This window comes from Oncorhynchus clarkii, chromosome 17 (assembly GCF_045791955.1).
Source record: "Oncorhynchus clarkii lewisi isolate Uvic-CL-2024 chromosome 17, UVic_Ocla_1.0, whole genome shotgun sequence".
Lineage (NCBI taxonomy): Eukaryota > Metazoa > Chordata > Actinopteri > Salmoniformes > Salmonidae > Oncorhynchus > Oncorhynchus clarkii.
In genome coordinates this window covers 6847617-6868111 of record NC_092163.1, presented here as the reverse complement: position 1 = coordinate 6868111, position 20495 = coordinate 6847617, and the positions used below count along the sequence as shown (strand labels likewise).

At 40.4% G+C, this 20495-nt stretch overlaps 1 protein-coding gene across 1 annotated transcript in view; it reads left to right on the top strand.

The window, feature by feature from the left end:
- Window positions 1–409: 409 nt before the first annotated feature.
- Window positions 410–20495, top strand: part of LOC139370047 (zinc finger protein 850-like) — a 61761-nt gene continuing 41675 nt past the window's right edge. The window contains 5 exon segments of the mRNA XM_071109354.1: window positions 410–424; window positions 878–975; window positions 1133–1280; window positions 7906–8604; window positions 18761–19936. Coding sequence (XP_070965455.1) covers window positions 973–975; window positions 1133–1280; window positions 7906–8604; window positions 18761–19936 — 2026 coding nt within the window. The 5' untranslated portion in view covers window positions 410–424; window positions 878–972.

The window sequence follows — 20495 nt, the reverse complement described above, 5'->3', positions numbered from 1 at the left end:
TCAACCTCGTCGGTAGCTTGCTAGCCAACATAAAACTGAAAGATTAACGTTTTAGACCATGCTAATGTACATTATCTAATCTCAGTGTTTTAAACGATTTTCGGTTAACGTATCAACTGGTTCAATTTGCAAACGTGTTAAAGATTGATACTGAGCCTAGCACTAGGCTAGACGCTAATGCTAGCTAGCTAGCTAACATCCCTGACCATGAGCTCACTAAACTACTCCTCCCTTACTAATGAAGAGGGAGTCTGCTGTATGGAGAAAGAATCTTTCAGAATAAAAAAGGAGGAAGAGGAGGCTGTTATAGTGAAAGAAGAGAAAGAACCGTTTAGAGAGGAAGATGATGCTTTCTCAATAAAGGTGAAGGAGGAAGACGTTTTGGGAGTGAAAGAGGAAGAGACAGAATATCAGATTAACACCAGTGAGTACTGTCTTTAACAGGGACACAAACTATGCCGTTGTTGAACTAATGTGTGGTTTTAAAGGGGCATTCTACTGAAGTTCTACACTTGAATATGTTGTTCAGTACTATATAAATTGTTAAACGGTCAATCTGCCATTGGTTCATATATTTTAGGGACTTTTCAATTAGATGTATTGAATTCTCCATGTGGTCTATATTGAAGTTCCCCTCATCTAATATAACAGGTTGTTAAAATTCTATATTGGTGCATATTTTCTACTTAAAATAACAAAGGGATGCAAAAGCCACCCATTTTGTGGAACGACCCTTTTACATTTGCATCACAAACAATATTTTAGGAAATCATGATGAAAGTGGCCATTTTAGACATATGCATGCCTCTTGTAAGACTCTATGATTGCAATAGATGGTCATAAGTTTACCATCTGTTTGATGTTCTCATTCACACAGGAGAGACACATGACTATCGTGGATCCTCTGGGGAGCCTCAACAACATCCTGATGCTGACGAGGAAGAGAAGAGTCTCTCCAGATCAGAACACCAGATGGTACAGCTTGGTCTGGTCTAGCATACAGCTTGGTCTGGTCTAGCATACAGCTTTCTCTATTGGGGTCTGGGCTGGGTTTCTGTAGAGCACTTCATGACAACAGTGACATGAGCATCCATAATGATGTGCGTCTGTGTCCCCTCTTTATGGTTACCAGGACAACGCTAGCCCTTCCACCCTCTCGGAGTCCCCGTGTCATGCCTCTCCTGTTAGCACCTTGCTGCTGGTGGACTGCAGGAAAACAATGGGGCTGAGTGGAACTGTGGGAGGAGGAGAAGAGAGGAAAGGATCAGATTTGACTCAAAGTAAGTGCTGTAGTTTAGTTTGAACAAATAAATAGATATATTCATTGGTATCTGTTACCACGACAACCAGCAGAGTTCTGTTAGTTGACAGGAAGATAGACTGGTGGATATGGATGTTATGAATATCATAACACTGAAAAAGGATTCTGCCAATGAAAAGAGAGAAATCAGTAGACCATATAAAACCTTGATGAAAGTCAGCTTTAGAGAGGAACCAATAGACCATATAAAACCTTGATTAAAGTCAGCTTTGGAGAGAAAGTTTCAAGATGATCCAATGTAAGGTGCTTGTTTTACAAAAACTTTTTCTCAAAACATTATGGATGTTACATTGCCTGTCCCACTCAACCCCCCTATCTTTACTAGACTGTAGAACAGGCAAACTAAACTCAAGACACTGTTAATTAATAAACTAATACTGGAGGAAAGCTGTGATCAGGCTGCCTACTCAAGAGAAAGCTTCGAACTGTAACCAGTGCCTGCAACCTGGTTCAGGTTATCAATCAACCTACCAGGGTAGTTACAAACAGTACAGAAATTGAATCAACATATTTTGATCATATCTTTACTATTGCTGCAGAAATGTGTTTGAAAGCAGTATCCAAATTCATCGGCTGTTGTGATCACAATATAGTAGTCATATCTAGGACAACCAAAGTTCCAAAAGGCTGGGCCTAATGTTCTATATAAGAGGTCATACAATTGTTTGTGGTGATTCCTATGTTGTTGATGTTATTAGGTTGTTTATTTTCACAGTAATTAACTCACGGACACTAGAGAAGCTTTAACCAAGTTTAATTATTCCCAAAGGTTCTGTACATCTGTAATTCAGACAACCCAACATTTGTTCCATCCAGATATATATCCCACTTAAGACACTCCTCCTTCTCTCCAATCCTTACATCTTATGGTTCCACAGGAAGAGAGTTAAGAGGGTAACAGGATACCAGACCTTTATCTCCCTGATGAGAATCTGTCCTGACCTCAACCTCTCCTTCATCTAATCCACAGATGTTCGTCTGCCTCCCCTGTTTCACACTTTGCTCTCCTCTCGTCCACCCAACACATTCCAAAGCCACCTGTCTTTCTTCAGAGAACCATTAACTTCTGACATAACAGCCAGTCTCTTTCACTTCCTATCACTTCTTTAATGTCTCCATGTTCAAAGTTTGGCCGATTCCAACAATGAAAACAATATTTGTTGGTCCGTGGTGTGTAATGACGAGCAACCAGACGCTGCCCTTGACACGTTTATGAAATTGCTTATCCCAGTTACTAATAAGCAAGCACCCATTAAGAAAATGACTAAAAACTGTTAAATCCACGTGGATTGATGAGGAATTTAAAAATGGTATGATGAAGAGGGAGGCAAAAGAGATGGCATATAGGTCTGGCTGAATAACTGATTGGCAAACCTATTGCAAATTGAGAAATCATGTGACTAAACTGAATAAAAAGAAGAAACTACACTATGAAACAAGCTTTGGAACACCTTCAATTTAATTTTGGGTCAAAAAATCAACAATGGCATGGTGTCTGACAACGTGGATGGAAAATGATTGAGGATAATAGCGGCCGATATTGCCAGTTCTATTCGCATTATCTTCAATTTAAGCCCACTAGAAAGTGTGTTCCCTAGTGAGACAGCATAGGATAACACAGCATTATCGGCATAATTCATCGTTCAGCTTTGTCTCCTAAAACATGTTATTTTCTCAAACTCAGAACCATAAACCAATCCTCCAGGCATATATCAAATCCATCCTATCTTGACAAGATCACAGAGACACACTGACTGGCACACAGACATTGTGGAGCCAAGAGATACACGCTTGACCTCTCCCCTCTCTCCGGCCCAAACAACTTAGTCTTGACATAGAACAGATACTGCAACCCCGCCACAGTATTATACAAAAATAACATTCTGATGAGAAGTAACTTACAAACATATGATGAATATAAAACATCTTACCTATGTTACCAACCAATTCTGATTATTCCCCAACACCTGTCTAACAGAACACAGTGTTCTTTAATGGAAGCCTGTACAACAAAATCAAGGTAGAATCAGGAATTCCCCAGGGCAGCTGTTTGGCACCTTCTTTTTTCAATCTTTACCAACAACATGCCAGTGACATTTTAAGTAAAGCCAGTGTGTCTATGTATGCGGATGACTCAACACTGTACACGTCAGCTACTACAGCGACTGAAATGACTGCAACATTTAACATAGAGCTGCAGTTAGTTTCAGAATGGGTGGCAAGGAATAAGTTAGTCCTAAATATTTCTGATTACCTTAAATTACATGGCCTACTACGCTAATTCTGTAGCGGTGGGGGGTAAATATGAAGATTTTGTTGGTGCGCCAGGCAGGTATTAACCCTAGTTATTAAAGTTAGTTATTACCTATTATAACATTGTTATTATTATTATTAAATATTATTAAATCCGAAAGGATGAGAGTAGAATAGATAGTGATGCTTCCAGACACATTCTAAACATGGTGGAGACTTAGAGGACTGTAGCATCTAATGATGAAGCATTATGGAGTCTTAAAGGAGGACTGTAGCATCATGAGGTAGTCACCGGGAATTCATTTCAATTAACATGTGTGCCTTTTTTAGAAGTTGAGTTGTGGAATTTCTTTCCTTATAACCTGTTTGGGATAGGGGGCAGTATTTTAACGTCTGGATGAAAAGCGTTCCCAAAGTTAACTACCTGCTACCTGCCCAGAAGCTAGGATATGCATATAATTGGTAGGTTTGGATAGAAAACACTCTAAAGTTTCTAAAACTGTTAAAATAATGTCTGTGTGTATATCATAACTTATTTGGCAGGTGAAACCCCGAGGACAAACCATCCAGGAGGAATTTTTTGTTGTTGAGGTGACTCTGTTTTCAAATGGTTTTGTGTGGCACTTGGTTGCAGTTCCTATTGCTTCCACTAGATGTCAACAGTCTTTAGAAATTGGTTGATGTTTTTCTTTAGAGAAATGAAGAAGTTCGGCTATTCAGAACGAGGGTCCAGCCTAGTGCTCTCTAATGTTTTGATGCGCGCTCCAGGTCACGCGCTTCACGTTGTTTTTATCCGGTATTGAACACAGTTTATCCCATCTTAAATTTTCTCGATTATTTACGTTTTAAAATACCTAAAGTTGGATTAGGAAAGTTGTTTCAAATGTTTGGACAGCATTTACAGGTATCGTATTAGATATTTTGTAGTCATGCTGGGCGAGTTGAAACCAGTGTTTTTTTTTAAATCAAACGCGCCAAATAAATGGACATTTTGGAGATATAACAACGGAATTAATCGAACAAAAGGACCATTTGTGATGTTTATGGGACATATTGGAGTGCCAACAGAAGAAGCTCTTCAAAGGTAAGGCACAAATTATATCATTATTTCTGAGGTTTGTGTCGTGCCTGGCGGGTTGAAATATGATTGTCATGTGTTTGTTTGATGGGGTGCTGTCCTCAGATAATCGCATGGTTCGCTTTTGCCGTAAAGCCTTTTTGAAATCTGACACGGTGGCTAGATTAACAAGAAGTTAAGCTTTGCACTTGTGAATGCATGAAAGTTAAATATTTCTAATAAATTAAAAAATACTTTGGACTCTGCAATTTCACAGGATGTTGTCAACGTTCCGCTAGCAGGTTTTAATGTGTTTTAACCTTTTGGTACTACTCCTCCCGGATCCGGGAGAATTGTCATCAACTACACTAATTAGCATAACGCAACGGACAAAAAATCTTACTAGAAAATATTCATATTCATGAAATCACAAGTGAAATATAGTGAAACACAGCTTAGCCTTTTGTTAATCACCCTGTCATCTCAGATTTTGAAATTATGCTTTACAGCCAAAGCAAGACAAGCATTTGTGTAAGTTTATCGATAGCCTAGCATAGTATAATGTCCAGCTAGCAGCAGGGAGCTTGGTCACGAAAATCAGAAAAGCAATCAAATTCAATCGTTTACCTTTGATGAGCTTCGGATGTTTTCACCCACGAGACTCCCAGTGAGACAGCAAATGTTAATTTTGTTCCATAAAGATGATTTTTTATAGCCAAAATACCTCTGTTTATTCTTCACGTTTTGTTGAGAAAAAAACTCCAAATTAGATCCATAATACCGACAGAAACATGGCAAACCTTTTTTATAATCAATCCTCAAGGTGTTTTTCAAATATCTATTTGATAATATATCAACCAGGACAATTGGCTTTTCACGAGGAGCGAGAGGCACAATGGCCGCCTTTGTCTATTACGCACAAATCAATCTGAGAGCCACCACCTGACCACTGACACAATGTTGTCGTTCTCGCTCATTTTTCAAAATAAAAACCTGAAACTATGTCTAGTGACTGTAGACACATTAGGGAAGCTATAGAAAAAGGAATCTGGTTGATATCCCTTTCAATGGTCAATAGGGATGCATAGGAACGCATAGGTTTCAAAATGAGAGTCACTTCCTGATTGGATATTTTTCAGGCTTTCGCCTCCAATATCAGTTCTGTTATATTCACAGACAATATTTTTACAGTGTTGGAAACGTTTGTGTTTTCTATCCTAAGCTGTCAATTATATGCATATTCTAGCACCTGGTCCTGAGAAATAGCCCGTTTGAACGTTATTTTTCCAAAAATGAAAATAGTGCCCCCTAGTTTCAAGAGTTAATGTGCTATAGCAGGTTTGAATGTATTTGAGCCAATCAGTTGTGTTGTGACAAGGTAGGGGGGTATACAGAAGATAGCCCTATTGGGTAAAAGACGAAGTCCATATTATGTCAAGAACAGCTCAAATAAGCAAAGAGAAGCAACAGTCCATCATTACTTTAAGGACCACCACAATAATGGAAGATCCAGAGTTACTTCTGATGCATAAGTTCATTAGAGTTTACCAGCCTTAGAAATTGCAGCCCAAATAAATGCTTCACAAAGTTCAAGTAACAGACACATCTCAACATCATCGGTTCAGAGGAGACTGCGTGAATCAGGCCTTCATGTTCGAATTGCTGCAAGGAAACCACTACTAAAGGACACCAATAAGAAGAAGAGACTTGCTTGGGCCAAGAAACACGAACAATGTACATTAGACCGGTGGATATCTGTCCTTGGGTCTGATGAGTCCAAATGTGAGATTTTTGGATCCGAGCGTCATGTCTTTGTGAGACGAGGAGTAGATTAACAGAAGTCACTCTTAACCAGCATGGCTTCCACAGCATTCTACAGCTATATGCCATCCCATCTGGTTTGGGCTTAGTCCCACTGTCATTTGTTTTTCAACAGGACAATGACCCAACACACCTCCTGGCTGTGTAAGAGCTATTTGACCAAGTAGGAGAGTGATGGAGTGCTGTATCAGATGACCTGGCCTACACAATCCCCCGACACAATCCCCCACATTTCCAGAGATGGAAGTAATTTTTACTGTACTTTTCGGTACCTTTGAATCTAATGTATTGTATCAAGATGGTTTGGGATGAGTTGGATCGCAGAGGTGAAGGGAAAGCGGCCTACAAGTTCTCAGCATATGTGGGAACGCCTACAAGACTGTTGGAAAAGGATTCCATGTGAAGCTGGTTGAGAGAAAGCAAGGGTGGCAACTTTTGAAGAATAAAATATATATTTTATTTTAACACTTGTGGTTACTACATGATTCCATGTGTTTTTTAATAATTTTGATGTCTTTATTATTCTACAATGTAGAAAATAGTCAAAATAAAGAAAAACCCTTGAATGAGTAGGTGAGTCCAACCTTTTGACTGGTACTGTACATAAAATTTCCTAACAGCTCCAGTGGACATTCCTGCAATCAGCATGCCAATTGCCCGCTCCCTCAGAGACCTGTGGCATTGTTGTGTGAACAAACTGCAAATTTTCGGGTTCTCTTTAATTATCCCCACCACAAGGTGCACCTGTGTAATAACCAAGTTGTTCAATCAGCTTCTTGATATGCCACACCTGTCAGGTGGATGGATTATCTTGGCAAAGAATAAATGTTGACTAACAGTGATGCTCATGAAACATCCAACACTTTACATGTTGCGTTTATATTTTTGTTTTTTGTTGTTAATATCAGTTTTAGGAACATTTACCCAAAATATGACATCAGCGATAATCAAAATGTTGAAAATCTGTGAATGTCTAAATAAGAAATTGGTCCATTTAAACAGCAATGTGTCGAACCCTTTCAACAACGGGGAGATGTTACTGATGTGCTTTGTATCTGCGACGTAAAAACAAGTTTTGGACTTCCACACAAAATTACTTCTTTAGTTATTTTATGTTTAAGGAAGTGTGTAGGTCACATTCTGTATCATACAGCTATGAAAGTTATATATTTAGAACCACCTGTTCAATTGGAATCCAGCGACGTCTGTGTCTTCAGTGTCCTAGAACTGTCTAGTTTTTTGTGTTCTGACTTGTAAAACAGGATGAATAAGTAATGTAAACATAGCAGTAATTACCAGGAAGCTCTACATTTGTTTTAAAATCACACTAAGATTGTTAAATCTGGCCTCAGGTTATTGAGAGATCTGATTTAGGATTTACCCTCGTAGCAAGGTTTCTTTATCATGTCGTTTCATTTGGGTCTCTATTTAAAAATAACACTATCTTTGGCAGGAGAAAGACCAGACTCAGAGGAACCAGAGCCAGGGACGTCCAAACCAGCAAGACGACACCAGTGCTCCCAGTGTGAAAAGAGTTTTAAACAGAAAGCACAACTGAAAAAACATAAGAGAATACACACAGGGGAGAAGCCTTACCACTGCTCCCAATGTGGAACGTCTTTCGTCCGTTCGGAGGTGCTGAAACGGCATGAGAGAATACACACAGGAGAGAAGCCTTACCACTGCTCCCAATGTGGAAAGTGTTTCAACCATTCGGGGATGCTGAAACAACACGAGAGAATACACACAGGAGAGAAGCCGTACCACTGCTCCCAATGTGGAAAGTTTTTCAACCAGAGTGGACACCTGAAACAACATGAGAAAATACACACAGGAGAGAAGCCTTACCACTGCTCCCAATGTGGAAAGTGTTTCAACCATTCGGGGGACCTGAAACTACATGAGAGAATACACACAGGAGAGAAGCCTTACCACTGCTCCCAATGTGGAAAGTGTTTCACCCGGTCGGGGATGCTGAAAGAACATGAGAGAATACACACAGGAGAGAAGCCGTACCACTGCTCCCAATGTGGAAAGTTTTTCAACCAGAGTGGACACCTGAAACTACATGAGAGAATACACACGGGAGAGAAGCCTTACCATTGCTCCCAATGTGGAAAGTGTTTCAACCATTCGGGGGACCTGAAACGACATGAGAGAATACACACAGGAGAGAAGCCGTACCACTCCTCCCAGGGTGCAAACCATTTGCCCATTTAGGAAGCCTGAAAGAACACATTAGACTGCACACAGAGGAGAAGGCTTAGAAAAGCTCAGACTGTGGGAAAACATATTACTCATAAGTCACTTAAACGTCATTAGAGAATCCACACAGGAGAGAGAAATTACTTCTCTTAGCGTGTATGTTGATATTTCACATCACATTGACTTAAAAATCATCGGAGAACATACACAGTGCTCCCGTTGTCTTATATTGTTGACTGACAATGTGTTTACCTGTCTTTACCATATGAAATTAAATGGTACAGGGTATACTCAAACATATATTTGTTTGTTTCTATTAGAAAACATGAAGTGAATATGGAGTCTGTCAGTTTGAATATAAAGAAGATCAGGTTCCTTCTTTTAAACGGTCCTTTTTAAAACTCTGTGTGTTTATCTGGGTGTGTCATTCCTCCAGCACTACAGATAATCAAGTGATATTTGGATGTGATGCATTAGTTCCATTGTTGACATTTGCATTGTTGGCCCACTGATGATTTAATGAAATGAAAATGTTCAGACTCTGTAATGGAAAATGTTAATTGTTTGTGTGTCCACATAACTGAGTATGTGACTAACCTTGTGAAACTGTCCTATTATAAGCTCCTGTTCTTGGGAGTATCATTCTGTGTTGCAAACCAATTTGCGCCTGTGTCCTTGTATGAATAAAGTCCCGCCCAGGAACAGGAAACTATGAAGATATGTGCTAATCACCCAATGCTTAGGGAATTCAGACTGTCTACACTGCGCTGTGTAACTCTGTTATTCTCTCTGAGCTCAGAAATAAAGAATCTTGGTTTGACTTGGACTCCAGCAGATCCTGATTTTATAATATCCACCACAACTCTCCCACAGATTGCTGTTTATCGTTGTCTCAATGAAGAGTTCCTCTTTCGACTTTCCTGGGGGCATTTACAACGCTCCCACTGGTTGAATAAACATTGTTACCCGATTGATGAGATTATTATGGATGAGAGCAATTATTTTATTTGTCGAATTGCAACCAAGCATCGGTCATCATGTCGCCCTCAAAATGTATTGGAATGGAGCATCAAGCTCATTACATGTAGTTTCACTACCCTGTGAAGTTCATAACTTATTTCATCTGTAGCCTAATAAACTACATGGTTTTCCAAGTTTTAGAGGGAGGACCACACAACATATCATCACGTGACTCCAAGTTAACTAAGACATGATGGTTATTATATAAATATTTGTACATAAAGGAGTTTCCATCGCCATTTCTCACTAAAACGTTTTTACTGACACAACCCACCATGTCAAACGAACTAACATATCGTCTGTCACCATTTATAAAAATGTTCAGGCATAACCTGTTTCCATCAGCCCAGTCATTACTTTTGAAATGGTTGGATCAATATCCACCTTCATGATATGGATGAAGCCTGATTTTGAATGTCTGAGTAGTTCTATATGATGTCATAATTCACCCCTCTGATAATCAAGTGATATTTGGAATGTCTGAGTAGTTCTATATGATGTCATAATACACCCCTCTGATAGTGATACATTTGTTACTTACAGAGCACCACTGCCCCTGACCAGCTGAATGCAGGTGGGCTCTCCTGTCAACATGGGGCTCCTGCTGCAGGTAGCCTAGCGGTTAACAGTGTTGGGCCAGTAACTGAAAGATCCCTTGTTTGAATCCCAGAGAGGACTAGGTGGAAAATCTGTCAATGTGCCCTTGAGGGCTGCAACAGGAGCCTCATGTTGACAGGAGAGCCCACCTGCACTCAGCTGGCCAGGTGTCTTAACAGGAACAAGCTTTGGTACACCTGTATTTTTTCCCATTCTTCTCTGCAGATCCTCTCAACCTCTGTCAGGTTGGATGGGAAGCGTCGCTGCACAGCTATTTTCAGGTCTCTCCAGAGATGTTTGATCGGGTTCAAGTCCAGGCTCTGGCTGGGCCACACAAGGACATTCAGAGACTTGTCCCGAAGCCACTTCTGCGTTGTCCTTTGTCTGTGTGCTTAGGGTTGTTGTCCTGTTGGAAGGTGAACCTTTGCCCCAGTCTGAGGTCCTGAGTGCTCTGGAGCAGGTTTTCATCAATTATCTCTCTGTACTTTATTTTTATTTAATTTATTTATTATTGAACCTTTATTTAACTTGGCAAGTCAGTTAAGAACAAATTCTTATTTACAACGGTGGCCTACCAAAAGGCAAAAGGCCTCCTATGGTGGCTGGGATTCAAAACAAGGATACATCCCTAACCAAGTCCCTTCTTCAGTGGCTTCTTCCTTGCTGAGCGGCCTTTCAGGTTATGTTGATATAGGACTCATTTTACTATGGATATAGATATTTTTGTACCTGTTTCCTCCAGCATCTTCACAAGGTCCTTTGCTGTTGTTCTGGGACTGGTTTGCACTTTTCGCACCAACGTATGTTGATCTCTAGGAGACAGAACAAGTCTCCTTCCTGAGCGGTATGACGGCTGTGTGGTCCCATGGTGTTTATACTTGCATATACTATAGTTTGTCAACAAGACATTTGTGGAGTGGTTGAAAACCGAGTTTTAATGACTCCAACCTAAGTGTATGTAAACATCCCTTGTATAGCCTCCACTCTGTACTGGTACCCCCTGAATATAGCCTCCACATTGACTCTGTACTGGTAACCCCTGTATATAGCCTCAACATTGACTCTGTACTGGTACCCCCTGTATATAGTCTCCACATTGACTCGGTACTGGTACCTCCTGTATATAGCCTCCACATTGACTCTGTACTGGTACCCCCTGTATATAGTCTCCACATTGACTCGGTACTGGTACCTCCTGTATATAGCCTCCAAATTGACTCTGTACTAGTACCCCCTGTATATAGTCTCCACATTGACTCGGTACTGGTACCCCCTGTATATAGTCTCCACATTGACTCTGTACTGGTACCCCCTGTATATATCCTCCACATTGACTCTGTACTGGTACCCCCTGTATATATCCTCCACATTGACTCTGTACTGGTAACCCTGTATATACCCTCCTCATTGACTCTGTACTGGTACCCCCTGTATATAGTCTCCACATTGACTCTGTACCGGTACCCCCTGTATACAGCCTCCACATTGACTCTGTACTGGTACCCCCTGTATACAGTCTCCACATTGACTCTGTACTGGTACCCCCTGTATACAGCCTCCACATTGACTCTGTACTGGTACCCCCTGTATTTAGCCTCCACATTGACTCTGTACTGGTACCCCCTGTATATAGCCTCCACATTGACTCTGTACTGGTACTTTATATAGCCTCCACAGTGACTCTGTACTGGTACCCCCTGTATATAACCTCCACATTGACTCTGTACTGGTACCCCCTGTATATTGCCTCCACATTGACTCTGTAAACACGGTATAGTTTTTTTTTTGTGAAACTTTTTTTCTTACCTCTTATTTTTCTTAACTACATTGTTGGTTAAGGGCTTGTCAGTAAGAATTTCATGGTAATGTCTACTATACCTGTTGTAGCTTTGTATTGTAGCTTTAAGGGAATAGTATGGTCACATCATATTCATATTAAGCTTCTACGTCTGTGTACCGGAACGTATTATTTGGAAGACGTCAGTGAAAATATATCAGCTCATTGTTAAATAATTATGACGTTCTTTCCAATACAAAAGGTGTTGTAACTATTGTTTCCAAACTGCGTTACCCACTCCAGCCAGCAGATGGCGACGAGCGTCTTTCAGTTGACTCTTCTTTCGTGACGTATATTTAACTGGACGGGACGCTTCTTCAGGAACAACAAGGCGCCAACTCTTTCAACCACCTCGGTAGCTTGCTAGCCAACATAAAACTGAAAGATTGACGTTTTAGACCATGTTAATGTGCATTAGCTAATCGCAGTGTTTAAAACACATTTCAGTTGACGTTAACTTGAACCTAATTTGCTTGTTAAATTTGCAAATTTGTTAAAGATTGATACTGAGCCTAGCACTAGGCTATTCGCTAATGCTAACTAGCTAGCTAACATCCCTGACCATGAGCTCATTAAAGTACTCATCCCCTGCTAAAGAAGTGGATGTCTGCTGTACGGAGAAAGAAGCTCTGGCGCTGAACATTGTCGTGAAAGATGAAGAGGAGGATATTACAGTGAAAGGAGAGAAAGATGCTCTGCCGCTGAACATTGTCGTGAAAGACGAAGAGAAGAATATTACAGTGAAAGGAGAGAAAGAACCTTTCAGAATGAAAAAGGAGTTAGAGGAGGCTGTTATAGGGAAAGAAGAGAAAGCATACTCTTCCTCTCTAAAAGGTTCTATCTCAGTAAAGATGAAGGAGGAAGACGTTTTGGGAGTGAAAGAGGAGGATACAGAATATCTTATTAGCACCAGTGAGTACTGTCTTCAACAGGGACACAAACTATGCAGTTGTTGAATTAATGTGTGGTTTTTAAGGGGCATTCTACTTAAGTTCTTCACTTCAGTGTGATGTTCAGTACTATTTAAATTGTTAAAGGGTCAATCTGCCATTGCTACATGTATTTTTGGGACTTTTAAATGAGATTTAATTATATATAACAGGCTTTTAAAATGTAATAATGGAGCATAATTTATACTTAAAATATCCAAGGGACACAAAAGGCACCCAATTAATTTAGAGATATTAATGCCTCTGATAAGACCCTATGACTGTAATAGACAGTAATAATTGATGATGGTAATAAGTTCACCATCTGTTTGATGTTCTCGTTAACACAGGAGAGAGACATGACTATCGTGGATCCTCTGGGGAGACTCAACATCCTGATGCTGACGAGGCAGAGAAGAGTCTCTCCATTTCAGAACACCAGATGGTACAGCTTGGTCTGGTCTAGCATACAGCTTGCTCTATCTGGGTCTGGGCTGTGTTTCTGTAAAGCAGTTTATGACAACAGTGACATCAGCATCCATAATGGTATGTGTCTGTGTCTCCTCTTTATGGTTACCAGGACAACGCTAGCCCTTCCTCTCTCCCGGAGTCCCTGTGTCATGCCTCTCCCGGTAGCACCTTACTGCTGGGTATGAAGAGGTTGTCTGTGCTGCTGGTGGACTGCAGGAAAACAATGGGGCTGAGTGGAACTGTGAGAGGAGGAGAAGAGAAGAAAGGATCAGATTTGACTCATCAAAGTAAGTGCTGTAGTTTAGTTTGAACAAATACAATAGATCTGCCCACCGGTATCTGTTACCAGGATAACCAGCAGAGTTCTGTTAGTTGACAGGAAGATAGACTGGTGTATATGGATGTTATGAATATCATAACACTGAAAAAGGATTCTGCCAATGAAAAGAGAGAAACCAATAGACCATATAAAACCTTGATGAAAGGTAGCTTTGGAGAGAAAGTTTCAAGATGATCCAATGTAAGGTGCTTGTTTTACAAAAACTTTTCCTTAAAACATTATGGATGTTACATTGCCTGTCGCAGTCAACGCCCCTATCTTTAAAAGACTGTAGAACAGGCAAACTAGACTCAGGACTTTGGTAATTAATTAACTAATACTGGAGGAAAGCTGTGATCAGGCTGCCTACTCAAGCAAAAGCTTCAAACTGTAACCAGTGCCGGCAACCTTGTTCAGGTTATCAATCAACCTACCAGGGTAGTTACAAACAGTAGAGGAATGAAATCATCAACATGGTTTGATCATATCTTAACTAATGCTGCAGAAATGGGTTTTAAAGCAGTATCCAGTTCCATCAGATGTAGTGATCACAATATAGGAGCCATGTCTAGGAAAACCACAGTTCCAAAGGCTGGGACTAATATTGTGTATAAGAGGTCATACATTTTTGCTATGTTGTTGATGTAAATAATATTTGTTGGTCCGTGGTGTGTAATGAGGAGCAACCTGACACTGCCCGTGACACATTTGAAACTGCTTGTCCCAGTTACTAATAAGCATGCACCCATTAAGAAAATGACTGTAAAAACTGTTAAATCCACGTGGATTGATGAGTAATTAAAAAATGGTATGATGAAGAGGGAGGCAAAAGAGATGGCATATAGGTCTGGCTGTATAACTGATTGGCAAAACTATTGCAATTTGAGAAATAATTTGACTAAACTGAATATAAAGAGTAACTACACTATGAAACAAAGATAAATGACATGAAGAATGATAGTAAAAATCTTTGGAGCATCTTCAATTAAATTTTGCGCAAATAAAATCAACAATAACAAGTCACTGGTGTCTGACAACGTGGATGGAAAATTGAGGATAATAGCGTCCGATATTGCCATTCCTATTTGCCTTGTCTTTAATTTAAGGCTAATAGAAAGTGTGTGCCCTCAGGCCTGGAGGGAAGCTAAAGTCATTCCACTACCCAAGAATAGTAATGCTCCCTTTACTGGCTTAAATAGCCGACCAATCAGCCTGTTACCGACCCTTACAATTTTGGAAAAAAAATATTTGACCAGATACAATGCTATTTTACAGTAAACAAATATAGACTTTTAGCTTATAGTGAAGTTAATTCAACAAGCACAGCACTTACAAGTGACTGATTGGCTGAGAGAAATTGATGATAAAAATGGCTTTACACCCCCTGCTATATTGTGGATAAAGAGTTTTTATTTTAAAATGTAACCTTTATTTAACTAGGCAAGTCAGTTAAGAACAAATTATTTTTTTCAATGATGGCCTAGGACTGCCTTGTTCAGGGGCAGAACGACAGAGTTTTACCTTGTCAACTCGGGGATTCAATCCAGCAATCTCTCGGTTACTGGCCTACCGCTCTAACCACTAGGTTACCTGCCGCCCCAGAGCTACCTGTCTAACGGAACACAAAGAGTGTTCTTTAATGGAAGCCTGTACAACAAAATCAAGGTAGAATCAGGAATTCCCCAGGGCAGCTGTTTGGCACTCACTTTTTTCAATCTTTACCAACAACATGCCAATGACATTTGAGTAAAGCCAGTGAGTCTATGTATGCGGATGACTCAACACTGTACACGTCAGCTACTACAGCGACTGAAATGACTGCAACACTTAACATAGAGCTGCAGTTAGTTTCAGAATGGGTGGCAAGGAATACATATTTCTGATTACCTTAAGTTACATGGCCTACTACGCTAATTCTGTAGCGGTATTGTTAGAGGGGGGTAAATATGAAGATTTTGTTGGGGCGCCAGGCAGGTATTAACCCTAGTTATTAAAGTTAGTTATTACCTATTATAACATTATTATTATTATTAAATATTATTAAAACCGAAAGGATGAGAGTAGAATAGATAGAGTAGCGCTTCCAGACACATTCTAAACATGATGGAGACTTAAAGGAGGACTGCAACATCTAATGATGAAACATTATGGAGTCTTAAAGGAGGACTGTAGCATCTAATGATGAAACATTATGGAGTCTTAAAGGAGGACTGTAGCATCTAATGATGAAACATTATGGAGTCTTAAAGGAGGACTGTAGCATCTAATGATGACACATTATGGAGTCTTAAAGGAGGACTGTAGCATCTAATGATGAAACATTATGGAGTCTTAAAGGAGGACTGTAGCATCTAATGATGAAACATTATGGAGTCTTAAAGGAGGACTGCAGCATCTAATGATGAAACATTATGGAGTCTTAAAGGAGGACTGTAGCATCTAATGATGAAACATTATGGAGTCTTAAAGGAGGACTGTAGCATCTAATGATGAAACATTATGGAGTCTTAAAGGAGGACTGTAGCATCATGAGGTAGTCACCGGGAATTAATTTCAATTAATTGCCTTTTTAGAAGTTAAGTTGTGGAATTTCTTTCCCTATAACCTGTTTGGGATAGGGGGCAGTATTTTCACGTCTGGATGAAAAGCGTTCCCAAAGTAAACTACCTGCTACTCAGGCCCAGAAGCTAGGATATTTATATAATTGGTAGAGTCGGATAGAGAACACTCTAATGTTTCTAAAACTGTAAAAATAATGTCTGTGTGTATATCATAACTTATTTGGCAGATGAAACCCCGAGGACAAACCATCCAGGAGGAATTTTTTGTTGTTGAGGTGACTCTGTTTTCAAATGGTTTTGTGTGGCACTTGGTTGCAGTTCCTATTGCTTCCACTAGATGTCAACAGTCTTTAGAAATTGGTTGATGTTTTTCTTTAGAGAAATGAAGAAGTTCGGCTATTCAGAACGAGGGTCCAGCCTAGTGCTCTCTAATGTTTTGATGCGCACTCCAGGTCACGCGCTTCACGTTGTTTTTATCCGGTATTGAACACAGTTTATCCCATCTTAAATTTTCTCGATTATTTACGTTTTAAAATACCTAAAGTTGGATTAGGAAAGTTGTTTGAAATGTTTGGACAGCATTTACAGGTATCGTATTAGATATTTTGTAGTCATGCTGGGCGAGTTGGAACCAGTGTTTTTTTTAAATCAAACGCGCCAAATAAATGGACATTTTGGAGATATAACAACGAAATTAATCGAACAAAAGGACCATTTGTGATGTTTATGGGACATATTGGAGTGCCAAAAGAAGAAGCTCTTCAAAGGTAAGGCACGAATTATATCATTATTTCTGAGGTTTGTGTCGCGCCTGGTGGGTTGAAATATGATTGTCGTGGGTTGAAATATGATTGTCATGTGTTTGTTTGATGGGGTGCTGTCCTCAGATAATCGCATAGTTCGCTTTTGCCGTAAAGCCTTTTTGAAATCTGACACGGTGGCTAGATTAACAAGGAGATTAACAAGGAGACTGCGTGAATCAGGCCTTCATGTTCGAATTGCTGCAAGGAAACCACTACTAAAGGAGAAGAAGAAGAAGAGACTTGCTTGGGCCAAGAAACACGAACAATGGACATTAGACCGTGGATATCTGTCCTTGGGTCTGATGAGTCCAAATTTGAGATTTTTGGATCCGAGCGTCATGTCTTTGTGAGACGAGGAGTAGATGAACAGAAGTCACACTTAACCAGCATGGCTTCCACAGCATTCTACAGCTATATGCCATCCCATCTGGTTTGGGCTTAGTCCCACTGTCATTTGTTTTTCAACAGGACAATGACCCAACACACCTCCTGGCTGTGTAAGAGCTATTTGATCAAGTAGGAGAGTGATGGAGTGCTGCATCAGATGACCTGGCCTACACAATCCCCCGACACAATCCCCCACATTTCCAGAGATGGAAGTAATTTTTACTGTACTTTTTGGTACCTTTGAATCTAATGTATTGTATCAAGATGGTTTGGGATGAGTTGGATCGCAGAGGTTGTGTGAACAAACTGCACATTTTCGAGTAGCCTTTAATTATCTCCAGCACAAGGTGCACCTGTGTAATAACCAAGCTGTTCAATCAGCTTCTTGATATGCCACACCTGTCAGGTGGATGGATTATCTTGGCAAAGAATAAATGTTGACTAACAGTGATGCTCATGAAACATCCAACACTTTACATGTTGCGTTTATATTTTTGTTTTTTTGTTGTTACTATCAGTTTTAGGAACATTTACCCAAAATATGACATCAGCGATAATCAAAATGTTGAAAATCTGTGAATGTCTAAATAAGAAATTGGTCCAATTAAACAGCAATGTGTCGAACCCTTTCAACAACGGGGAGATGTTACTGATGTGCTTTGTATCTGCGACGTAAAAACAAGTTTTGGACTTCCACACAAAATTACTTCTTTAGTTATTTTATGTTTAAGGAAGTGTGTAGGTCACATTCTGTATCATACAGCTATGAAAGTTATATATTTAGAACCACCTGTTCAATTGGAATCCAGTGACGTCTGTGTCTTCAGTGTCCTAGAACTGTCCAGGTTTTTGTGTTCTGACTTGTAAAACAGGATGAATAAAATAAGTAATGTAAACATAGCAGTAATTACCAGGAAGCTCTACATTTGTTTTAAAATCACACTAAGATTGTTAAAACTGGCCTCGGGTTATTGAGAGATCTGATTTAGGATTTACCCTCGTAGCAAGGTTGTTTTATCATGTGGTTTCATTCGGGTCTCTATTTAAAAATAACACTGTCTTTGGCAGGAGAAAGACCAGACTCGGAGGAACCAGAGCCAGGGACGTCCAAACTAGCAAGACGACACCACTGCTCCCACTGTGGAAAGTGTTTCAACCAGAGAGTAAACATGAAACAACATGAGAGAATACACACGGGAGAGAAGCCTTACCACTGCTCCCAGTGTGGAAAGAGTTTCGTCCGTTCGGGGGAGCTGAAAATACATGAGAGAATACACACAGGAGAGAAGCCTTACCACTGCTCCCAGTGTGGAAAGAGTTTCAGCCGGAAAGCATGCCTGAACCAACACGAGAGAATACACACAGGAGAGAAGCCTTACCACTGCTCCCAATGTGGAAAGAGTTTCAACCAGAAATCAAACCTGAAAGCTCACGAGAGAATACACACAAGAGAGAAGCCTTACCACTGCTTCCAATGTGGAAGGTGTTTCAACCAGTCGTTGAGGCTGAAACAACACGAGAGAATACACACAGGAGAGAAGCCTTACCACTGCTCCCAATGTGGAAAGTGTTTCAACCAGTCGAGGGAGCTGAAACAACATGAGAGAATACACACAGGAGAGAAGCCTTACCACTGCTCCCAATGTGGAAAGTGTTTCAACCGGTTGAGGGTGCTGAAACAACATGAGAGAATACACACAGGAGAGAAGCCTTACCACTGCTCCCAATGTGGAAAGTGTTTCAACCGGTCAGGGGAGCTGAAACGACATGAGAGAATACACACAGGAGAGAAGCCTTACCACTGCTCCCAGTGTGGAAAGTGTTTTAACCAGAGAGATCACCTGAAACGGCATGAGAGAATACACACAGGAGAGAAGCCTTACCACTGCTCCCAATGTGGAAAGTGTTTCAACCGGTCGGAGGAGCTGAAACAACATGAGAGAATACACACAGGAGAGAAGCCTTACCACTGCTCCCAATGTGGAAAGTGTTTCAACCGGTCGGGGGAGCTGAAACAACATGAGAGAATACACACAGGAGAGAAGCCTTACCACTGCTCCCAATGTGGAAAGTGTTTCAACCATTCGGGGGACCTGAAACTACATGAGAGAATACACACAGGAGAGAAGCCTTACCACTGCTCCCAATGTGGAAAGTGTTTCACCCGGTCGGGGATGCTGAAAGAACATGAGAGAATACACACAGGAGAGAAGCCGTACCACTGCTCCCAATGTGGAAAGTTTTTCAACCAGAGTGGACACCTGAAACTACATGAGAGAATACACACGGGAGAGAAGCCTTACCATTGCTCCCAATGTGGAAAGTGTTTCAACCATTCGGGGGACCTGAAACGACATGAGAGAATACACACAGGAGAGAAGCCGTACCACTCCTCCCAGGGTGCAAACCATTTGCCCATTTAGGAAGCCTGAAAGAACACATTAGACTGCACACAGAGGAGAAGGCTTAGAAAAGCTCAGACTGTGGGAAAACATATTACTCATAAGTCACTTAAACGTCATTAGAGAATCCACACAGGAGAGAGAAATTACTTCTCTTAGCGTGTATGTTGATATTTCACATCACATTGACTTAAAAATCATCGGAGAACATACACAGTGCTCCCGTTGTCTTATATTGTTGACTGACAATGTGTTTACCTGTCTTTACCATATGAAATTAAATGGTACAGGGTATACTCAAACATATATTTGTTTGTTTCTATTAGAAAACATGAAGTGAATATGGAGTCTGTCAGTTTGAATATAAAGAAGATCAGGTTCCTTCTTTTAAACGGTCCTTTTTAAAACTCTGTGTGTTTATCTGGGTGTGTCATTCCTCCAGCACTACAGATAATCAAGTGATATTTGGATGTGATGCATTAGTTCCATTGTTGACATTTGCATTGTTGGCC